Source organism: Dermacentor andersoni, chromosome 4 (genome assembly GCF_023375885.2).
Source record: "Dermacentor andersoni chromosome 4, qqDerAnde1_hic_scaffold, whole genome shotgun sequence".
Lineage (NCBI taxonomy): Eukaryota > Metazoa > Arthropoda > Arachnida > Ixodida > Ixodidae > Dermacentor > Dermacentor andersoni.
The window spans coordinates 215,000,984-215,021,248 of record NC_092817.1 but is presented as its reverse complement, the minus strand read 5'-3'; the positions used below and the strand labels follow the sequence as shown (position 1 = coordinate 215,021,248).

At 44.9% G+C, this 20,265-nt stretch overlaps 1 protein-coding gene across 4 annotated transcripts in view; it reads left to right on the top strand.

Annotated features, from left to right (window-relative positions):
• ZnT63C (solute carrier family 30 member 1) overlaps positions 1-20,265 on the top strand; it is a 131,479-nt gene that overhangs the window by 19,687 nt on the left and 91,527 nt on the right. For 3 of the 4 annotated variants that reach the window (XM_050185301.3, XM_072288024.1, XM_050185300.3), the window contains 2 exons: positions 1,055-1,291; positions 16,876-17,098. In XM_050185301.3, coding sequence (XP_050041258.1) covers positions 1,100-1,291; positions 16,876-17,098 — 415 coding nt within the window. In that variant the 5' untranslated portion in view covers positions 1,055-1,099. The remainder of the gene's footprint in view (positions 1-1,054; positions 1,292-16,875; positions 17,099-20,265) is intronic. The other variant, XM_050185302.3, reaches the window with a different exon arrangement.

Here is a 20,265-nt window from a genome sequence, read left to right as displayed (position 1 = left end):
GAGGACGACGCAACGAGCTATGGAAAGAAGAATGATGGGTGTAATGTTAAGGGATAAGAGCAGATTGGTTGAGGGAACAAAAGCGAGGTAATGACATCTTAGTTGAAATTAAGAAAAAGAAATGGGCATGGGCAGGACATGTAATGAGGAGGGAAGATAACCGATGGTCATTAAGGGATACAGACTGGATTCCAAGGGAAGGGAAGCGTAGCAGGGGGCGGCAGAAAGTTAGGTGGGCGGATGAGATTAAGAAGTTTGCAGGGACGACATGGCCACAATTAGTACATGACCGGGGTTGTTGGAGAAGTATGGAAGAGGCCTTTGCCCTGCAGTGGGCGTAACCAGGCTGATGATGATGATGGTTTTGAAATTGTGCTGAAGGTAGCACTGTGTGTATTCCACGTGCCCCCTTGCTGTCCCAAAATGAATGGCCCACAAGAAGAGCACATTGTGCCACTCTCTGCTTGTGCAATGCATTTGAAAAGGTGGCCCCTGACAGCAAGTAGCGAAGACCACGGTTTCTCCATAGCACAGCTGATTCTTTTTGTTGGGCTGTGTTCTTGCAGGCGTGGCCATGTAGCGCAGCTGCATGTAGCCTCTGTGTTCATAAGAATGGGTTGTTGGTGAGTTGGCACAATGCGGTGGAATGCCACCGGCAAGGAAGGTAGGACTGACTTTATTTCCTGAAAATGACGATCTCCAAGGCCATAGATTTCCACCAGATTTCCCTCTAGGTGAAATTGGGAAAAACTCTCTGCCCAAGACATACGTGATAGCACTGCAAAACACTTGTAGGTAATCGTCAAGCATGATTCCCATGAAGTTTATGGATCATCATAAAAATGGTTGTGTATAGCAAGCGTGATTACTTTGTATGGCTGTCGTGCATGCTCCATTTGGCTTTGGGAGACGTTGTTTTAATGAAATAAGGTCAGTTCTTAGTCCAGCATCATTTCTGTTTGTCATTATTGAATGTATCTGTACTGTATAATATTGCACTTCTTGTTCATTGCATAAAAGCTGCAAAAAGTGACAGCTGACCTAACTGCTGCAGGTAGTGCTCCCACCGGCCAGGCATGCAGTAAGCAGTGGTGAAGCCATGGGGGGCTGCTGCCACCGGGCGGGGCTCGGGCGCAGGGGCCGGCTGCTGCTCATGTTTGGCATGACGACGGCCTTCTTCCTCGTCGAGATCATTGTCGGCTATGTCACCAACTCTATGGCCCTGGTGGCCGACTCTTTCCACATGCTGTCTGATGTCATATCGCTCGTCATTGCCTTCCTTTCCATAAAGGTGAGGCTGCATTGGTGAACTAAACCATTAAGCCACAATAGCACCTATCTGTGAACTCTGGTGAACATGAAACGTACCTGTCTATGGGTAAGCCAGCAAAAGGCAAAATACTGCCACCACGAATGTATACCTCTGCACCCATGATGTTTTAACAGCTTCTGCTTGGAAGTCGTCAATGAAGATTGCATTGCATTCCAAAGGCAGTCAAAGACTCAACTAAAGTTTTTATAACAATTCTTAAGAAAAGGAAACCTTGAATGCTCAGAATGAAATTGTTGATATCACACTCAATGTGAGCAGCGCACTTAGGGTACGAAGTTTAAATATGCAAATTTTTTGGGGGGAAAGATTGGGGCAAGGTCTTTGTGAAGGATTTTCCCAAATCCTTGTTTCTCAAAACATACAAGTTGTGCCATCATTTTTAGTCCTGGCAATTGACCATGAATTAAAGGCAAAGAGAGTCTTAAAAGAATACTTTACAAGCCCCTTTTTGCAGTTGCTCCCGTGACAGTTTTGTGCTAAAACACTCTTTCAGTGGATAACCCTGCTCATAGTGGAAAGAGGCATGCTCAGAAGCCTAGCAGCACTGTTTGTCTGCTTAACTTCGTAATGTTTAGGAAGTGGGCTGGCCTGCAATCTGCCGGCATGCTTCAGTGATGTTTGAAGTGTGTTCCAACTCGCAGTAACCTTGCTGCATTAAAATTAAGCTACATTTCTAGACTAAATGCAGGAAGGGCCAACTAATGAAGTTGAAGTTGAAGTTGAAGTTTATTCATATGCAAAACATAGGTACATAAATGTAATATACAGACGAGACATAAATGTAATATACAGACAGCAGTTGCATATTTTCAACACTCCTCTCTTTGATGATAAGCTAGAGTATGGCCTCCAAGATTTGTGTGCGCTGCAGGCTTTTTCTCCAGTCCCAACCACACAGAGAGAGTGTAACTTCAGAGGTGGGAGTGGCACTCACAACCGAGGGCTAGTCGTGTGTCGAGGAGGCTTTTGGGCACTCTGGTACTGTTGCTACAGCTTGGATTAAGCAAGAAAAGAATGCTTTTGCGCTGCCATCTTTTACTGATTTGGAAATTAGGGCTGAAAGTGTACGAGGAACAAAGGGCATGCTGGTGCCTATTAATTTTCAAGTGCATTTAATTTTCTTGTGCAGACATACTCCTGCTACCTCATGCGAGTATGTAGAAGTGGAATGTCTCTGCAAAGGATTCTCATGTGCTGGAAGTGCTCTGTACTTTGAAATTTGCATGCTATATAGGTACGTCTAGCATGTTTGTGAGCCAGTTTGAACGTTGGCTTACCAAAGCAGCCAGTTTCAATGCAGTTTCGCCAGCTGGTGTCAGCACTTGCTGTCATCTGTGCATTTCGACGTCTTGTTAGGGCGTAAAGCAAGACATAGCATGACCTACCCTAAAACCTGTTGCAAAAGTTTGTGTACTTAGATTGAGGTGCACATTAGAGAAACCCAAGTGGCCAAAATTATTTCGGAGGCCCCCGCTATGGCATGCCGCATAATCATATCGTTTTTGGCCCGTACACCCAGAATTTTCTATTGCACGATAGCAATTATGTGGACACTCCAGGCCGTGACATTTTCATTTTCTCTCGGTTGCACTGAATGCCAGCACTGCCTCCAAACAAAGCCACAGTGCAAATGCGCGGCTAAGTTTGAGTAGCACACGTGCACTCAAAGAAAGAAGGTCGAGCGCAAGCTGAAACGGAAGGCTGAACTGAATCAACCATACTTTACACTCGGCATCGATCATGCTCGCTTCTCTTGGTGCCACCAAGTCTGGCTACGCCTGGCCTTCCCTACCTTTGTGAGGAGCGTCGGGCATCCCCGTGGTGCGTGCTCTGTGGCGCATGCCCTTAGTGAAGGCACAAGTGAAAGCTATGCTGGCATAGCGCACAGTGCTTTGCGCTTGCCTGTGAGGCTTCCCATGTTTCCATTCTGAACTCATTCCGTCATGCCACGGAGGCACAAAGCATGTACACACACTTTTAGGAGCGAAATGAGAAGCACGAGGCAGGAAGGGGTGGAATCAGTGGCCGAACGTTAGTCCGAGTAAAATCTTGATGAGGGCTAGTTGGTTCATATTTAGAACGACAAGAGGAAGCAAATACCACAGACAAGTGCTTGTCTGTGGTATTTGTTTCCTCGTGTCCTTGTTTTATTCGCGCTGTTTAACCTGCTTGTCTTTGGTATTTGTTTCCTCATGTCCTTGTTTTATTCGCGCTGTTGAACCTCAGTTAGTCTGAGCATCGCCAGCGCTGCGACCGCTCCAGACAGGAGTTACAGGCGCACACATAAAGCTCATATATGTATGCGCGCATGTGTGTGTGTGTGTGTGTGTGTGTGTGTGTGTGTGTGTGTGTGTGTGTGTGTGTGTGTGTGTGTGTGTGTGTGTGTGTGTGTGTGTGTGTGTGTGTGTGTGTGTGTGTGTGTGAAGTTCAGTGGTAAAGTTCAGCATAGGTGCGGCCGTTGTGCTACCAATAATGCAGCGGTCGTGCAGTTCCATGATGCATCGTTCCTTTTTCTCAACACAGTCATTCAGAATATGGTCTGTGCCACTTGAATAAGGTTTTAACGTTGGCACATTCTCAACGATTTTAGTGATGGCGTTTTTTCAAACGACCATTTGGTCAGAAAGTAATGAGGACTCACTCGCAACAATTCGTTTTTGCTTAAGGCTCACTCGGACTTGCCAAAATCCTACTCAGCCAAACTCGGCACTCGTGGGGTCCGTCTCAAAGTCTGAGTGAGTTTGCCGAGCTATGCCATATCCACATCCCCATTCCCATTTCGCAAGGCCACGGTAAAAAGAAATCCAAGTGAGGATAATCCAGGTGAGATAAACCAGTAAAGTTTATTGCTGACTTTCTTGCACTACCTCTGTGTTATATCATTAACCTTTCACTAAAATCGTGTGTTTTCCCTGCAAGAATGAAACTGGCCTAGGGTACAGTCATTTTCAAGTCAGGCTCGAAAAACGTTATGAGTAATTATCTCCCCATCTCTATTCTACTTATTTTTTTCAAAAGGGCTAGAAAAAATTCCGCTCAAACGTTTGCTGAACTCCTTCGATGCTAATCAGTTAATATCACAATCTCAATTCGGCTTCCGTAAAGGTTTTTCTACAGAATCGGCTTTATTAGTCCAAAAAGAAATTTTACAGAATATTGAAAACAAACTCTTAACACTGGGAATCTTTGTGGATTTCAGTAAGGCCTTCGATTGTCTAGACCATAATATTCTGTTAGGTAAGTTAAATAAGTACGGCGTTAGGGGAAGGAACCTTGAAATTTTTAGTTCATGTCTTAAAGACCATGAACAAATAGGAACATAAACGGTTTTCGTTCATCCAAACGTTATCTGGAATGCGGCGTCCCTCAGGGCAGCATATTAGGACCTTTTCTTTTCAATGTCTACGTAAATGATGTGGTAACAATTTCGACAGAAGCTGATTTTGTCATTTATGCCGACGACGCTTCCCTATTTATCTCTGGTCTTTCGGCTACAGAAATAATTTAAAAAGCAAACAATACCGTAAACAGCCTTTTAAATTGGTCTAAATTAAACAATCTCAAAATAAGTACAACTAAGTCAGAAGCTGTTATTTTTCGCGCCATAAATCGTCGCATAGGAACTAATTTAACCATTAAACTAGGCAATAATATTATCACGTGGTAGTGACGTTGAAAAACACAGTAGCAATACTGTGAAAGACAAAACTAACTTTTATTGGGCGAACCTGTGCCCACAAAAACAGGCTACACTTATAGCACAACGATAGCGGCGAACACGGTTGGCGATCGGCGAAAATCTGATCAACAGGTCAAGCGCGTCGGCTTTTATACATCAATCGTTGAATGTTCCAAAGTAATCACTGGGACCTGCATGTCTTCCACAAAGTTATACACTATTCGTGTCGCGCATACATGCAATCAGATTACACAAGGTTCAGTGACAGACAGCGGACGGAACCATCGATAACATTCCAGAAACTTCCTATACATGCAGGCGCGTCCTGCGCTGCGTGATAACATTTGTTAAGCGGTGAAACGTGGTCACCCGAGAAAGATAAACATGTACACATGTCAATATTGTTGAAGTCTTCGGCCACCATAAAACACTGGGTGTTATATTTGATGAGCACCTTCGATGGACTGACCACACTAATTATGTAGCCCTAAGTTTATCAAAAGTTGGAGCACTTTCCCGGTGTCGTGGCATTCTTCCAGTGCACATTAAAAAACAGATATATGTTTCATTATTTCAATCACACATTGCATATTGTCATCTTGTTTGGGGCACGGCATCACCGACTAACATGAATAGAATTGTGAGCCTGCAAAAGAAAGCGATTCGTATCGTTGCAGACGAAGAGTACTGTGCACACTCCAAACCGCTTTTTAATTGGGTAAAAATTCTGCCCCTCAATGTGATGCTACCGCACATTATTGTTTCTTTATTCACCACTAAAACCACATTTCGTACTAACTTCCTTATCAGAATATCAGCGCTCGAGGAACACGTACCGGCAGCCAACACTCGACAATTAGAAAAGTGGTGTCTTCCCAAAACTCGAATGAATTACGGTCAACAAATGTTAAAGTATACAATACCTTACACCCTGAACACTAATACAACCTTAATTGATGGCTCCACAATAAATAAATGTGGTTTAATGGAATACTTTTTAAACAGAATTGCTTAACCAGCAGCAGATTTATATCATGTAGTTTACATTCGGCGTTGTGTGTTCTTTTGTGTGGATTAGTTTGGAATGATTTTGCAGGCATTGTCTAATTTCACTTTTCTTTTTCTCTCTTTCTCACTCTCCGTTTTCGTAGAAGTTCATTCTTCATAAATATTTAACTTAAAGGTATACATGTGTGCACATGAGTGGTGTGTGTATATATGACATGTTTGTGTGTATATGTGAATGTATATGTAGGTGCACATATATGTATATGTATACATAGGGGCGTATGCGCGCCACTTCTACGGGTGTTTGCGCGTGTACGTGTGAATATAACATGTCAGTGTATAATATTGTCACATAGTAGTGACGGTGAAGAAGGCAGCAAAACTGATATAGAAACTAGCGTTTTATTGGGCGAACACGGTTGGCGATCGGTGAAAATCTGATCAACTGGTCAAGCGCGTCGGCTTTTATACATCAGTCGTTGAATGTTCCAAAGTAATCGCTGGGACCTGCGTGTCTTGCACAAAGTTCTACACCATTCGCGTCACGCGATGAAATCAGATAACACAAGGTTCGGCGACAACAGACAGCGGATAGAAGCATCGATAACATTCCAGAAACTTCCGATACATGCAGGCACGTCCCGCGCTGTGGGATAACATTTGTTAGGCGGCGAAATGTGGTTGACCGATAAAGATAGGCAAGTGCACGTGTCCATATAGTTTTTTATTGGTGTATGTACATGTAAATATTTTTTTCTCATGCTTCACAGCTTGGTGCGAACAGTTTATTTATTTATTTTTCTTTGTTTCTCTTTATTTTTTTTCCCCTCGTACGGGTGTATGACATACACTGCTGTTTTGCCGCTGTTGCCGCTGCCTGTAGGGCCCCTGGCCTCGTCAAGCAGCTCAATGAGCAGCTTTTTGTCTGGGGTCCATTTTTCCTTGAGGACAATAAAAACTGATTCTCATTCTGATAATCCAAGACCACATAGCAGTCTCCTTTCCGATAAAGATAGGCAAGTGCACGTGTCCATATAGTTTTTTATTGGTGTATGTACATGTAAATATTTTTTTCTCATGCTTCACAGCTTGGTGCGAACAGTTTATTTTTTTTTTCTTTGTTTCTCTTGATTTTTTCCCCCCTCGTACGGGTGTACGACATACACTGCTGTTTTGCCGCTATTGCCGCTGCCTGTAGGGCCCCAGGCCTCGTCAAGCTGCTCAATGAGCAGCTTCTTGTCTGGGGTCCATTTTTCCTTGAGGAAAATAAAAACTGATTCTCATTCTGATAATCCAAGACCACATAGCAGTCTCCTTTCTGGTCCGGATATTTCAGTACGCTGAGTAAGGACAACTAATTTATCATCGAGACACCTATCGATTCTGAAGCCATTCTGAAGTTATCCCAATATTCCATTATTCTCTGCCCATGCTTGCAGCTCTAATTTAATCACCTGCATTGCTAATTTATATTATCAGTGTGATGGTCAGCGGTCTGAGTGAATGCTATCTTCTTCCCACTTCCTTTATAAATTAAATTCATTCTAGTTTGTCACCAAATGTCTGTCTGTCTTTTAAAGGGCCCGTCACCAGGCCCCATAGCGAATTTTGGTTGTACGCTGGAAGTTGTTACGTGTCCTCTAGGGAGCGTTCTGCTGCAAATCTCTTTTTTTTTCATGTCGGCTCATTAATAGCCGGGATAGAAATATTGCAGTGCCACGAACCCATGATTTCAGCAGGCGGGCTCCACTGCATAGCAAGACTCCTCTCCACTTGCCCCGTCTAGCCTTCGCAAGCGAAATTCCTTCTCTGCGTTCTCCCATGCCGGACCTCGAGGATCACGTGACACATATGCCACAGGCCCCGCATTCACTTCTTTTTCTCCTTGCTTATTTCTTTTTTTGCCGATGCCCTTTTCCGCTGGCGGTGTTGCGCGTGAGCTGCTATCGTGTCGCGCAGCACATGATTTTGCGCGCTGTGCACAAGGACACATGACTAGCGGTATAATTCAGTGCTACACGAATACTGAGGCAGAACAAATGGATCGCGGAGCTTGATCACGTGCTGGAACACGGTAGAAAATCACATAGTTTCGGTACCTGCACACGAGACCGCCCCACCATGGGAATAAGCAGACGAAGCGGAAGTACATCTCTTGCTTCGGTGCAAAGTAAAGCAGAAAACACACAGACATTCTGTTTGTAGGTTTTATTATTTTTCTAAACTTCAATTCGTCAATTCAAGCAACAGATCACACATATAACAGATGGTGCCTTGAATAATTCTCGAAGTCGCGTGTCACCACGAGCAATGTCACATTGCGAACTCGAGTACGTAAGTGCAGGGACGCGAGTACATCATCCTTCAGCTTGGAGAGCAGCGGCCGCAAGGAGAAAGAAAAACGGCGTTTCAGATCTTTCTGCGGCGCATAGATAGCCCATCTAGATAGCTCAATAAACCCGCTTGGATGTAATCCTAACGAGCAGGCCCACCGGAGAGCGCGCGATTTCACGTACCGCGCTGTGGCGGGTAGCCAGGCTTGTAACGAGGTCAACATCCACAAAGATCCATTATGTACTTTCCACGAAATTGTTTCCCATTATCGACTGGGCAGGAGGACATTTCTACCCCCTCACCCTAAATTGAACAAACCTCAGGCTAGCACACTCAGACTTATGTAAACCCGTTCGTATCCCACTCCTCGGTCTCTTGACAGGATAGATCCTGCCCACTCACAGTCGTGCCCCAAATGTGGTCATGACTCATGCGCTTTTGAACACATGCTCTGGCTGTGCCCAGCCCTTAATGCGTCTCCACCCATCATGAAAGAACAATGGCAGTAATCTCTTAAGAGCAGCAATCTCCACATTCAACTCCAGGCTGTCCAGAGGGCCTACGACATTGCGGCGGAACTTCATCTCCCGGTCCCATCGTGGGTGGCGCCACCGACTTGATCTTCGGGAGCCTTCAGTTTTAGCTCCCCAAGATCTCAGTCCCTCAAGACTCAAATAAAGTTCTTGTCATGTCATGTCTGTGGCGCATAGCGATGTACCGTATTTACTTGCATAATGATAGCACTCACGTAATGATCGCACCCCTGAATTTTGTCGTCAAAATTCGGTTCTTTTCCTTTCCCGTGTAATGATCGCACCCCGAACTTGTGTCAGCGATATGTCATGTGCCATGTCTAGCTAATGGTGATCGCACTTGCCATCTGTCGAATGCTGTTGAATGCTGCGTGAATGACTCCAAGACATACCAAGCAGTCTGCACGCACCAAGCATTCTTACGTAGATGCCCCATATCATTCCTTTCATCACTTTCCGCACTTATATAAAAAAAAAAGAAGCTACAACCAAACTTGCCCTGGCTTTATAATTTGTAGGCTTTATAATGGTTGTGGTCAACAACAACAAAAAATTTGCCTTTCTCACCGACTACATAACACCATTGCTTGGCGCTCTTTGGCCATGACTGGCCCTTGTGCCACAAAACCCTATACATCATCATCATCATCATAGATTATTCTTGTCTGCATCGGGGCACGCAACAAATCGCGAGCGGCAACGATAGATGCCACGTTTACACCGATACGTTAGAAGTGTACTCTGTTCATATGCCGACGCTTGTAACACAGCTAAGATATTCACCCACCCATAGCAGAAGCATGCCGTATTGGGATAGTAGTGAAGACAAATGCCGCAGTTACCACCGCGTGCCCGCCGTGGGTTTCTATGTCACTGGCAGCTAAGCGCGCCTATCTCTGTTTCTGTCCCCTCAAAGTGGACATAGCTACGTTATTGCCGCAAGCTTGTCGATAGTAACGATAATATTCATTACTGATATGGAAGAAACTGTTTAAATGCACGTAATGTACTCACAAGAAAAAAAAATCGTGTTGTCGCGTTTGGCTTGCTCCGCTGGCCCCCATTTTCGCTTTGGTGTCCCGCACTGTTACAACGGCAGTCGCCTATTTGTTGACCTGTTGTCATTCCGCAGCGACACGGAATGAAAAAAAAAAAAGTTTTCTTTTCGCGGGAAATTTAACTTGCATAGTGATCGCACACCTGAACTTGCGTCAATTTTTTTTTACAAGAAAATGCGATAATTATGCGAGTAAATATGGTAATACTTTGCAGACATGATCGTTATCGCTCAGTGTATGCTCTGCGCTTGTCAGCTCAAAATGGCCAGACCTAGTGAGGGGCCCTTTAAGGTTCTTTTCATTGGTTTCAACAGAGCTTCCTTACTTCTTGGTCCTAGTCTATTAATCAGGCTAACGGGAACCTTGTCTAGCCTTGTGGTAGTGCGCTTCGGAACTTTCTCTTTGGCTTTCTTCCAGTTGAAATTTGTCAGCGCCAGCTCCTTTTCCATCTGGTTCTCTTTCATGCCCTCTTTTTCCTCAAATACAACTTCATCATTGCCTTGGAAAGATTCGGCTGTTATTTTTTTAATGTAATTTAATGCTACGTTCCCTTCCACTTCGTTCCCATCTTCGTCTAGGATATGTTGTATTGTTCCACACTTCCTGATTAATAAGTTGTGGTTACAAAGTATTCTAGATGCAGCCTTCTTTTTCTTACTTTTTCTGACAACCAATGTTCACTTTCGCCTTTTGTTTTGTGCTTCAACCAGCATTTGAACCATAAATTTTTTCTCCCAGTATGTTTCCCATTTCCTGGCTAATTCTGCGCCAAGTGCGCTTTTATTGCCTGCCTGTGCTCTCGGGATGCTTTCTGTAGTTGGGCGATCGCTTCTCGTACCTCCATGTCCCACTAGCTTTTGGGTTTCTTTTTTCCTTCCCAATGAGCATGTTGTTTCTCTTTCCATATTTCTGTCATAATTACACTTAGAAGCTGACTATATTCCCACTCATTGCTTGTCCATTTGCCAAGTTCTTCCTCCACTCTTGTGACTATATTTGTTATTTGTTGAGCGTTTAAATGTGGACTGGCCATTCTTCGCTCCTTGCTCTCTTTCCCAGCTACATATCCCATTTTCGAAATATGTGTTTATGGTCACTCCCTAGGCTGCTATAGCCTTCCTCGTCAATGACCATTTCTCTCAAATTATAAATTCCTTGTGTCATCAGACAGTAATCAATAGTTGATTGCCGATTTACGACTTCCCACGTGGTTTGCCCATCACACTTGGGCCCTGTATTCGCGACAAGGTTATGTCGCCCGCAAATATATAGCATTGACTTCCTGTTGTTGTCGGTATAACCATCTAGATCCTGTATGTGGGCATTTATGTCACCTAATAGAATAATTTCAGCATCATTCCCAAAACCCTGATATCAGCACTTAGGTATTCCACTAACTCTTTGTTCTTCTCTGTGCAACTATTTCCTGTCCACAAATATGTTACACCCAGCCAAGTTTTCTTTCCACTCATTGTACCTGGTAACCTAAGAAGCATTTGACATCTTTAATCTTAGTCTTTTCCATTTGGCTGCCTGATCGATGGGCATTCCGACTCCCCCTCTCTTTCTTTCTGATTTAGTTCTGTTGCACCCTTCCCAAGCTGTCCAGCTGTTATGTTAACATTCACCGTGGTGACTTAAACTTCCTGCAGCTGACAAGAGTGCTGGAATGCCATTTGGTGTTTATTTACAGGGTGTCTACCAGCCGGGAGAACCGGAAATTCTCAGGGATGCTGAATAGTCTGAAAATACTCCGGAAAAACTTAGGAAATTTGTTCTTCTATCATTGACCTCAAATTTCGTTCCGTCTAAAGTGGTTTCGACTAAGCGCCGCAAGGATAAACCCTGGATTAATAAGGATTTTCGTTCATCCAGTCAGAAAAAATTCCGAACTTGCAAAATATATTGCAAAACAAAAAGCCCAAGCATGTACAAAAAGCTAAAGGATATCAGCACAACATTTAAAAGCGAATTGAGGGTTGTGAAGGATGCATATCTACAAGCCTTAGCAAATAAACTAAAAACAAATCCCAAAGAGGTCTGGCGGTCTGGCGGCAACAAGAAGGATGACACTGGCATCCCGGCCATCACAAAGGATGGTAACCTAATTAAAGAAGACAAAAGAAAAGCATAAGTATTTAACAAGTATTTTCATTCAGTTTTTACAAAGCCATGTAGCATTGCTATTTCTTACACACCGACACGATTACCGGAAATGGAAAACATTGTCGTGAACAAGGAAGGAATGGAGGCTTTGTTGTTTAATCTGAACCTGCATTCAGCTCATGGACCCGATGAAATTTCTAATCACGTTTTGAAACACTGTTCGAGACAGATAGCGCCTTTCTTAGTAATATTATTCAACAAGCCACTAGATAATCAAAAGCTGCCTGAAGATTGGAAGACAGCCAACGTGACTCCGATATTTAAAGAGGGTGATCGTACACACGTAGGCAATTACAGACCAATATCTTTAACTTCCGTTTGCTGTAAGACTCTCGAACATGTCCTGTACTTTAATTTGATGAAACATTTTCAAGCAAATAACTTTTTTACCTCGGCTCTGGTTTTTCGTGCGTAACACAACTAGCCGAATTCACTCACGACATTGCACTCGGCCTGGACCATGGTGAACAGATAGATGCACTCTTTCTTGATCTGCGGAAAGCATTTGATGTCGTCCTGCACAATCTACTTTGCTTAAATTTATCATTCCTAGGCATTCCTGAACATATTCTCGGCTGGATAAAGGATTATTTACACCTGCGCAAATAGCAAGTTGTTCTTAATGGGGTGACATCGGCTCCAATGCACGTGCTATTGGGAGTGCCTCAAGGCTCTGTGCTTGGGCCACTTTTGTTCCTTGTTTATATTAATGATTTAGTAGTAGGCCTTAAATCAACAATTGGACTGTATGCCGAGACTGCGTCATGTATCGTACAGTGAAATGTTATGTCGATATATCTGTCTTACAGGACAACCTTGAAAAAGTATCTATCTGGTGCAAGCGGTGGCAGATGACTCTGAATACTGGTAAATGCTACCATGTGCAGTTTACAAAGAAAAAGAAAAAATTCCCCAGTTTCTATTGCGTAAATAATATCGCACTCAGTACCGCTAAGGATGTTAAGTACCTCGGAGTTACGTTTTCTGAAACGCTTGACATGACTAATCATGTGAACTCAATTAGACGAAATATTGAGCATTCTCCTTCATCACTGAAGGCAACCTTGTATTTAACAAACCTAAGGCCTATTCTAGAACATGCATGCGTTAACTGGGATCCGTACACTAAAAACCTCACAGAAAAAATAGAATGCGTCCAGAAGCAAGCAGCACGCTTCGTAACGGGAAATTATAATTTTACTATCAGAGGATCTGGAATACGGGAAGGGTTGGGTTGGAAAGCTCTTTCTTCATGCAGGAAGATCTTAAGATTGAAATTCCTTTATAATGTATATAAAAGTAAAACTGGTATCGACAAAACACCGTTCATCAAGGAGCCGCATTACGTTTCATCTAGGAGAGACCATGCTAATAAAATTAGAGCTTATGAGTGCCGTACCAATGTGTTTAAGTATTCATTTTTTCCTAACACGATTAACAATTGGGATGAGCTCCCTAATGAAGTGATGGCAGCTTCTAGTTTTGAAAATGCTATTATAGAGCCATATTCTTTGATTGTTCTGTTATTCATCTCTGCACATAGGCAACTTCTTTTGTTAGTTATTTTGTTACTTTGTTTTGTACTTTGTTAGTTTGTCTTCCGCTTTTGCAAATTTCAGTGCTTAAATAATGTTATATTTACTGATGTATTTTTTTATGTTGGTGAATATGTTTCCATTGTGACCACCTGTATTTTAACCCCCCTACGATAATGCCGTACAGGCGATGTAGGTATACCGAATAAAAAAAAAAAGGGAAATTAGCTGTAATTTTATTAAAAGGGAACAAAAGTCGTGCTAATGCTGGCTTCAAGTAACGGAGAGGGATCGTGACGAATCATCTTTGACACTGTGTTGTTGGCTGGAGGAGTTGCCAGTGTACAGTCAATGACTAATTTTACGAATGCCCGATTTTTGGGACATCCCCGATAATTCAGACGGCTTCGCGGCACCACCATGTGCCACATAGAGTCAATGTATAGAAACGTCTGAAATCTCGGACGCAAGAGCCCTCTGCCGTCCGATTTTCTGGACGTTTTGCCGTGACCGCAGGTCCGAAATGGCATTAATCAAAGCCACCGCCACCACCATTTTGATTATCCCACCACCTCGAACCGGCGCGCTCGCATGCACTGCTGGCAGCCGTAGCCACCACTGCGACAACGCTAGGCCTAGCTGCTTCGACGTTTGCTATTAAGCTTCTTGCCGTTTGGTGCTATGGTTTTCATTGAAAGAATTCGCCACTGTCAGCAATGGCACCGACTCCGCCTTTGTAATCGTCGCGATTGGCTTCGAAGCTCGAAAAGCACGGCGCGTTGCATAATGCCAGTTCCTGAAAGTCAGCTTCTTCTCAATACAGAGATATTCAGCTCTAAGCAGACATAAAAGCTGCCAGGTATGCATTGGTAGTGACAGGGCATGAAAGCCTGGTGACCTTGTGGCACTTCTTTGAGCCCACAGTACTTTGCTCATGCCTTCCTCACAGCAGTGGCCCCTCACAATCCTTTTGCAGCAAAGAGGTGATGCTCTGCGGCATTTTGCAACTTGTAATGGTGGCAGTGTGAAACCTTTGGTGTGTACTCCACAGAGGTGTCACCATTCCCAAGGACAGGAACCGCATACTTTTTGCGATAGGACAGTCAGGCATTATGTTCAGAATACTCAGCAAAATTACTGTTCAGCTGATCAAGATACTTTGAATAGCAAAGCATCTGGTGAACGAGGCTTCAATAATCGAATGTGGTGTGCTCAGAGACAACAGAAAATCAAGCTATGTTAGTCACAATATTTTGTACTAACTGTGAAAAAGGAGCAAGCCTTCAGTTCAGTAACCAGAAGAAGTCACATCGACAGCACCCTGTTGCTTGGAGAATAGCCACTGCAAACCCCGATGAGGAACAGGGCCACGGTTAGCCCATCTTTGTGCATTGAGTGCAATGACCTGGATTGTACCCGGTCAGCCACTCACCACGAAACAGGCAGAGGCCAATCATGTTGACAATGAGGCCGGCAATGCCGACATAAAGGATGAGCTTTGGCTCGTCGATGATCTCGGGCTTGTAGAAGCGCTTGAGGCTCTCCACAAGGATAGAGAAGCACAGGGCCACCAGGAACACGGCGTTCACCAGCGCTCCCAGAACTTCAGCACGAGCCCAGCCAAACGTGTTTTTAGACCACTTCTTGGGAGACATCTGCGAGAGGAAGCAAAGGCCCCACATACAATTTTCATTGGCAGCCTTGAAGTGAAGCTGTTACGTCTCTACAGCTGTGGTTGGCTGCTGACGATTTACTAACGCAAGGAAACGGGTACATAGTAGTCCAGGCAGAGGAGCCAGCACTGGCGAGGTGTTCATTCTGTGAGGCGTGCTCGTGCCAAAAGCGCCAGTGCCTTCACACACCGTCTGTCACATGACGAGCACTAATATAGTGTACTCGCAGGCCTCCAGAGCTTTTTTTCGGACTTACCTGTGGCAATTTGAGCCCCTTGGGGGCAGTGAAAGGCTTGCATTCATTTTGTCAAATTGCCTAATTTTTCATGCATCTTCGCAGCCCCTAGGGAGTCTGAAATACCTGATGTCGACTGCCCAACTGTCCAAGAAGATGCTTCATATGGTCCGTGGGGTGAACGCGCGGTGGAAGGAGGGCGAGAAAGGACCGATGCATGAATGAACGGGAAGGGAAGCATGCCGCCACTTCTTCGAAGGAGCCTGAGCTAAAAAAAATATAATAAAGTATTGGCTGATGTCGAGATGCAGGTGTCCCTCACCTAGACCAAAATAAAATCTTTAAAGCAGTGAAACACAACACTGAGGCGTGCGTGCGCTGAAACTTATGTCAGGACCAGTGAGGTTGACTATCCAGATGCTGAAAGAGAATCTCACTTGTGACAAAGTTTGGGCCTCATATTGATGAGCTTGCTATCACTTGATAAAAATAGCTCATATTCGAAAATAATTGCTTCTGTATGCACCTCTTTTTATGTGTATTTCAACATGTTTGACTCTATTTGCAATAAGCTTTACCATATTTTTCGAAAGTATGTCATTTGCTGTGCATTTTACTAAGTCCTCCCTTCTGTTTTCTTTTGGATAAAATAAATACTACTCCTTGCTATTCAAACTGGACCAAGTCATTTTTAAAATTTTTTCACATGCTTACTAGATAGTGACAGCATTGGGCGGCATGGTGTCAGCCCGTCTTGACTTAAAACAAAGTTCTGTGTTTCTTGGGGAATTTTGCAAAGGCACTCAGGGAATTTGGAAATGTCAGTTTGGTAGACACCTTGCTTTAGCATTTCATGGGGGATGCAGTGTCATCAGGGTGGACAATATACCCATGTAGTCTGCTTTGGGTGCCCCTTAAAGGACCCCAGGTGTTCAAACTTAAATCTGGAATGCCTCATAATGCAGGGTGTTGAACTGGGCAATTTCATTTTAATTTGTTTTGGCTTCCTGTTGCACGTGTATCCATGTGGTATTGCCTTGTTCCCGAGCTATGTGTACACACTTTTTGCAAACTGGAGACATAGGCTCAGAGGACAGAATTGCTGGCATATAAAAGAAAGCATTCAGTTCAGCGTCTCTTATGAATGCACAGTGTAGTTCATGTGATGAAAGACAGGACAGCACCAAAATTGCTGCAGTTGTTCTGTGACATACCCTCTGACTATAGCCACATTTCCTTGCTGCTCCAGTGACTCGATTATAACTTCATCATTAAGGCTGCCAATGAAAATTGTATGTGGGGCCTTTGCTTCCTCTCGCAGATGTCTCCCAAGAAGTGGTCTAAAAACACGTTTGGCTGGGCTCGTGCCGAAGTTCTGGGAGCGCTGGTGAACGCCGTGTTCCTGGTGGCCCTGTGCTTCTCTATCCTTGTGGAGAGCCTCAAGCGCTTCTACAAGCCCGAGATCATCGACGAGCCAAAGCTCATCCTTTATGTCGGCATTGCCGGCCTCATTGTCAACATGATTGGCCTCTGCCTGTTTCGTGGTGAGTGGCTGACTGGGTACAATCCAGGTCATTGCACTCAATGCACAAAGATGGGCTAACCGTGGCCCTGTTCCTCATCGGGGTTTGCAGTGGCTATTCTCCAAGCAACAGGGTGCTGTCGATGTGACTTCTTCTGGTTCCTGAACTGAAGGCTTGCTCCGTTTTCACAGTTAGTACAAAATATTGTGACTAACATAGCTTGATTTTCTGTTGTCTCTGAGCATACCACATTCGATTATTGAAGCTGTGGGGTTCTCCTCCCGTGCTCTTGGGACAAAGGAACGACAACACAGTAGAGCAAACAATCACAAGGGCATTTATTGCACCTTTCATAGATCAATGCCTGCTAGCCGAGTTGCTACCCACAGAACATGCCGATGGGCACGCGACAAATCTAGAAGTCTGACTCACCGTGACCGGATAACGAGCGAATATGTTCGCCCCATGCTGGATCCCAACGCCTGGTCGTTCGCGCGTACGGTCACGCGAACGGTGGCGCGCTCGAAGGCGGCCACGCGAGATGGTCTCGCAGAAGCATGGATCGGCGCACGCGTGGGACGTCCGCCGCGTTGCAAAGTGCATGCGGGACCCAATTTATGACGTTGTACTTGGAAATATAAAAAGAACAGTCTCAGTGGACGACGTGAAACGGGTGCAAAGCCATACAACATAGATTGACTGGAACGACCACGTAAAGTTGGAGTTAACGTCCTATGACAGACACAGAGGGACATGCACTTCCCATTGCCCCCATATCAAGAACCCCTCAGGAGAAGCCGTGCTCAATGACAAAAGAATGTGATAAAGCACATTTGCTGCAGAACATACACTGTGAGATAAAGACTACGAATCGAAAACTCGGGCTTCCAAAGGCGGCATACCGTATTTACATGATTGTAAGTCGACTCGAATGTAAGTCGACCTCCCCATATTGTGCGACAGGGGAAAAAAAAAAAGAAAAGGAGAGCATACCCGAGGGCGCGTTCGATAACGAAAATTTATTAGTAGCTGACATGGTCACTGGACTACTCATCTTCACTAGTGCTGTCATCGTCATCGTTGCTACAGTCCCACAGTGCGTCGTCGTCCTGCGAAATTCCACATTTGGCAAACGACCGCACCACGACATCTTGTGGAACAGCAGCCCATGCCGAATGCACCCAACCACACGCAGCCATCAGGGAGGCTCTTTTGACACGTCCGGTTGGCGTAATTTCGCGGTCTTCTGCTGCCAGCCACTCGTACTCACGGCGGAGCAGGTCCTTAAAAGGTGAAAATCCGGGCTTGTTTCATGACCATGTTGCACTTCACTGGCAGGGACCGATTGCACATTTCAGCAGCGTACGCCACAAGCTTAGCCTACAGCTCTGGAAAGCATCGAGACTTCAGCACGTCGGAAATTCCTCACTTGCCCTCACAGGTGAAAATTTCGCTTCGCTGCAGTCGCCGCTCTCACACCACCCGTTCAGAAAATAGAACTTGTGGCCCGCTGCGCAGCGATTTGTTTCTTCGGCGTGAAGGATGGCAGCCTTCTTGAACGCTGCTCTGAACGAGTGCCGAATGATTAGTGGGCCTGGAGCACTCATGACGACTGAGGAAGCATAGAATTAGCACGTAGCCGGAAGTCAAGTGGAACGCATCAAACCAATGCCTTTCGTCAAGAAAGCTAAGCGCAACAGGCAAAGAGAAACCCGCGAGCGGTGTCTGCTCTTCCATGAACTACCGATGCTCCCCGCAAGCGCCGCTGTTCTGAGGGTGCTGCCGCGAATGGAACAGCGGCGCTGCCATCAACTATCGACACCCTCTCATGATTGTTGTGTGCACTGTAAAACTCTCAAAAATGTTGAAAAACTTTTCGGAAAAGCAAACAAACACACAGGATAGCAAAAAGCTATGGGTGGGGCCATAGAGCAAACATAAAATTGTAACTACGTTGTAGCTCCTGTTGGTCTCGCTTTTTTGACGGTGCCATGTTTTGGTTTCGATTGTAAGTCGACCCCCCACTTCAGATTTTCAAATTTAAAAAAAGTGGTCGACTTACAATCGTTTAACTATGATAATGTTTCCCGGAACGAGAGCGTTCAACAAAACGCTATCGTTACCGAAGAGTTTCCACTGTCCGCTGAACCAGACACAATTCTGGCGAACCATCGATGTGGCCCAGTGGCCGGACAGGCTACAACCAACGAGTTCAGCTTGAAGGAAGACTCTACACTCACTTTTCAGAGACAAAATGACTTATAGACAACCCACGCGGATTTACACAAGCAATGTGTTTTGCGGGCAGCAGCATAGTCATGCCGACCAGCCTTACTACAAGAGCTGAGCACGCCTCCACAGTCTCTTATACAAGCGGGAAATTACTCCCGCGAGAGGCAGCATATTCTACGATTGAGAGAGAATATCTTGCGGTAGTATAGGCCATTCAGAAATATCATGTGATCCTCTATGGATGACCATTCATTTTGCAAAGTGACTACCAACCCCTAAGTTACATTCAATCAGCTAAGCACATTAACCATCATGTACTTCGTTGGAGCTTACGCCTTATGGAGTATGATTTTAATGTGACCTATATAGCAGGCTCGGAAAATGTAGCTGCGGACTATACGAGTCATGCAACACAACTTGTCTAAGTTACGGACACTGATATGCTAATGTCCCTCTAGATTTCCTGTTTGGTGTTAGCAGGATTGAAGTGGCAGACGTGTCTTGTTTACTTGGATGATGTCGTTGTCTTCGCTGGAAATTTCGACGATCACCTTAGGCGGCTTGCGACAGTATTAGAGGCCATCAAGTCATCAGGGCTCACTCTGAAACTGGAAAAGTGCCCCGACCCGCAGAAGACAGCTGCCATCGCAAAGTTCCCGCAGCCAATCGACAAGAATGCAGTGCATAGATTCCTTGGCACACGTGCCTACTATAGGCGCTTTGTCAAGGACTTTTCATGCATCGCGGAGCTGCTAACGCATCTCACCCAATGTGATGTCGAGTTCAAGTGGGAAATGCCGCAGGAGGATGACGCATGCAGTCGCTGCCGGTACTTGCACACTTTGACGAGGATGCTGATACTGAAATCCACACTGACGCCAGTAGCCTAGGCCTCGGTGCCTTCCTAGTCCAAAGGAAAGACGGACTTGAACAAGTGATATGTTATGTTAGCCGGT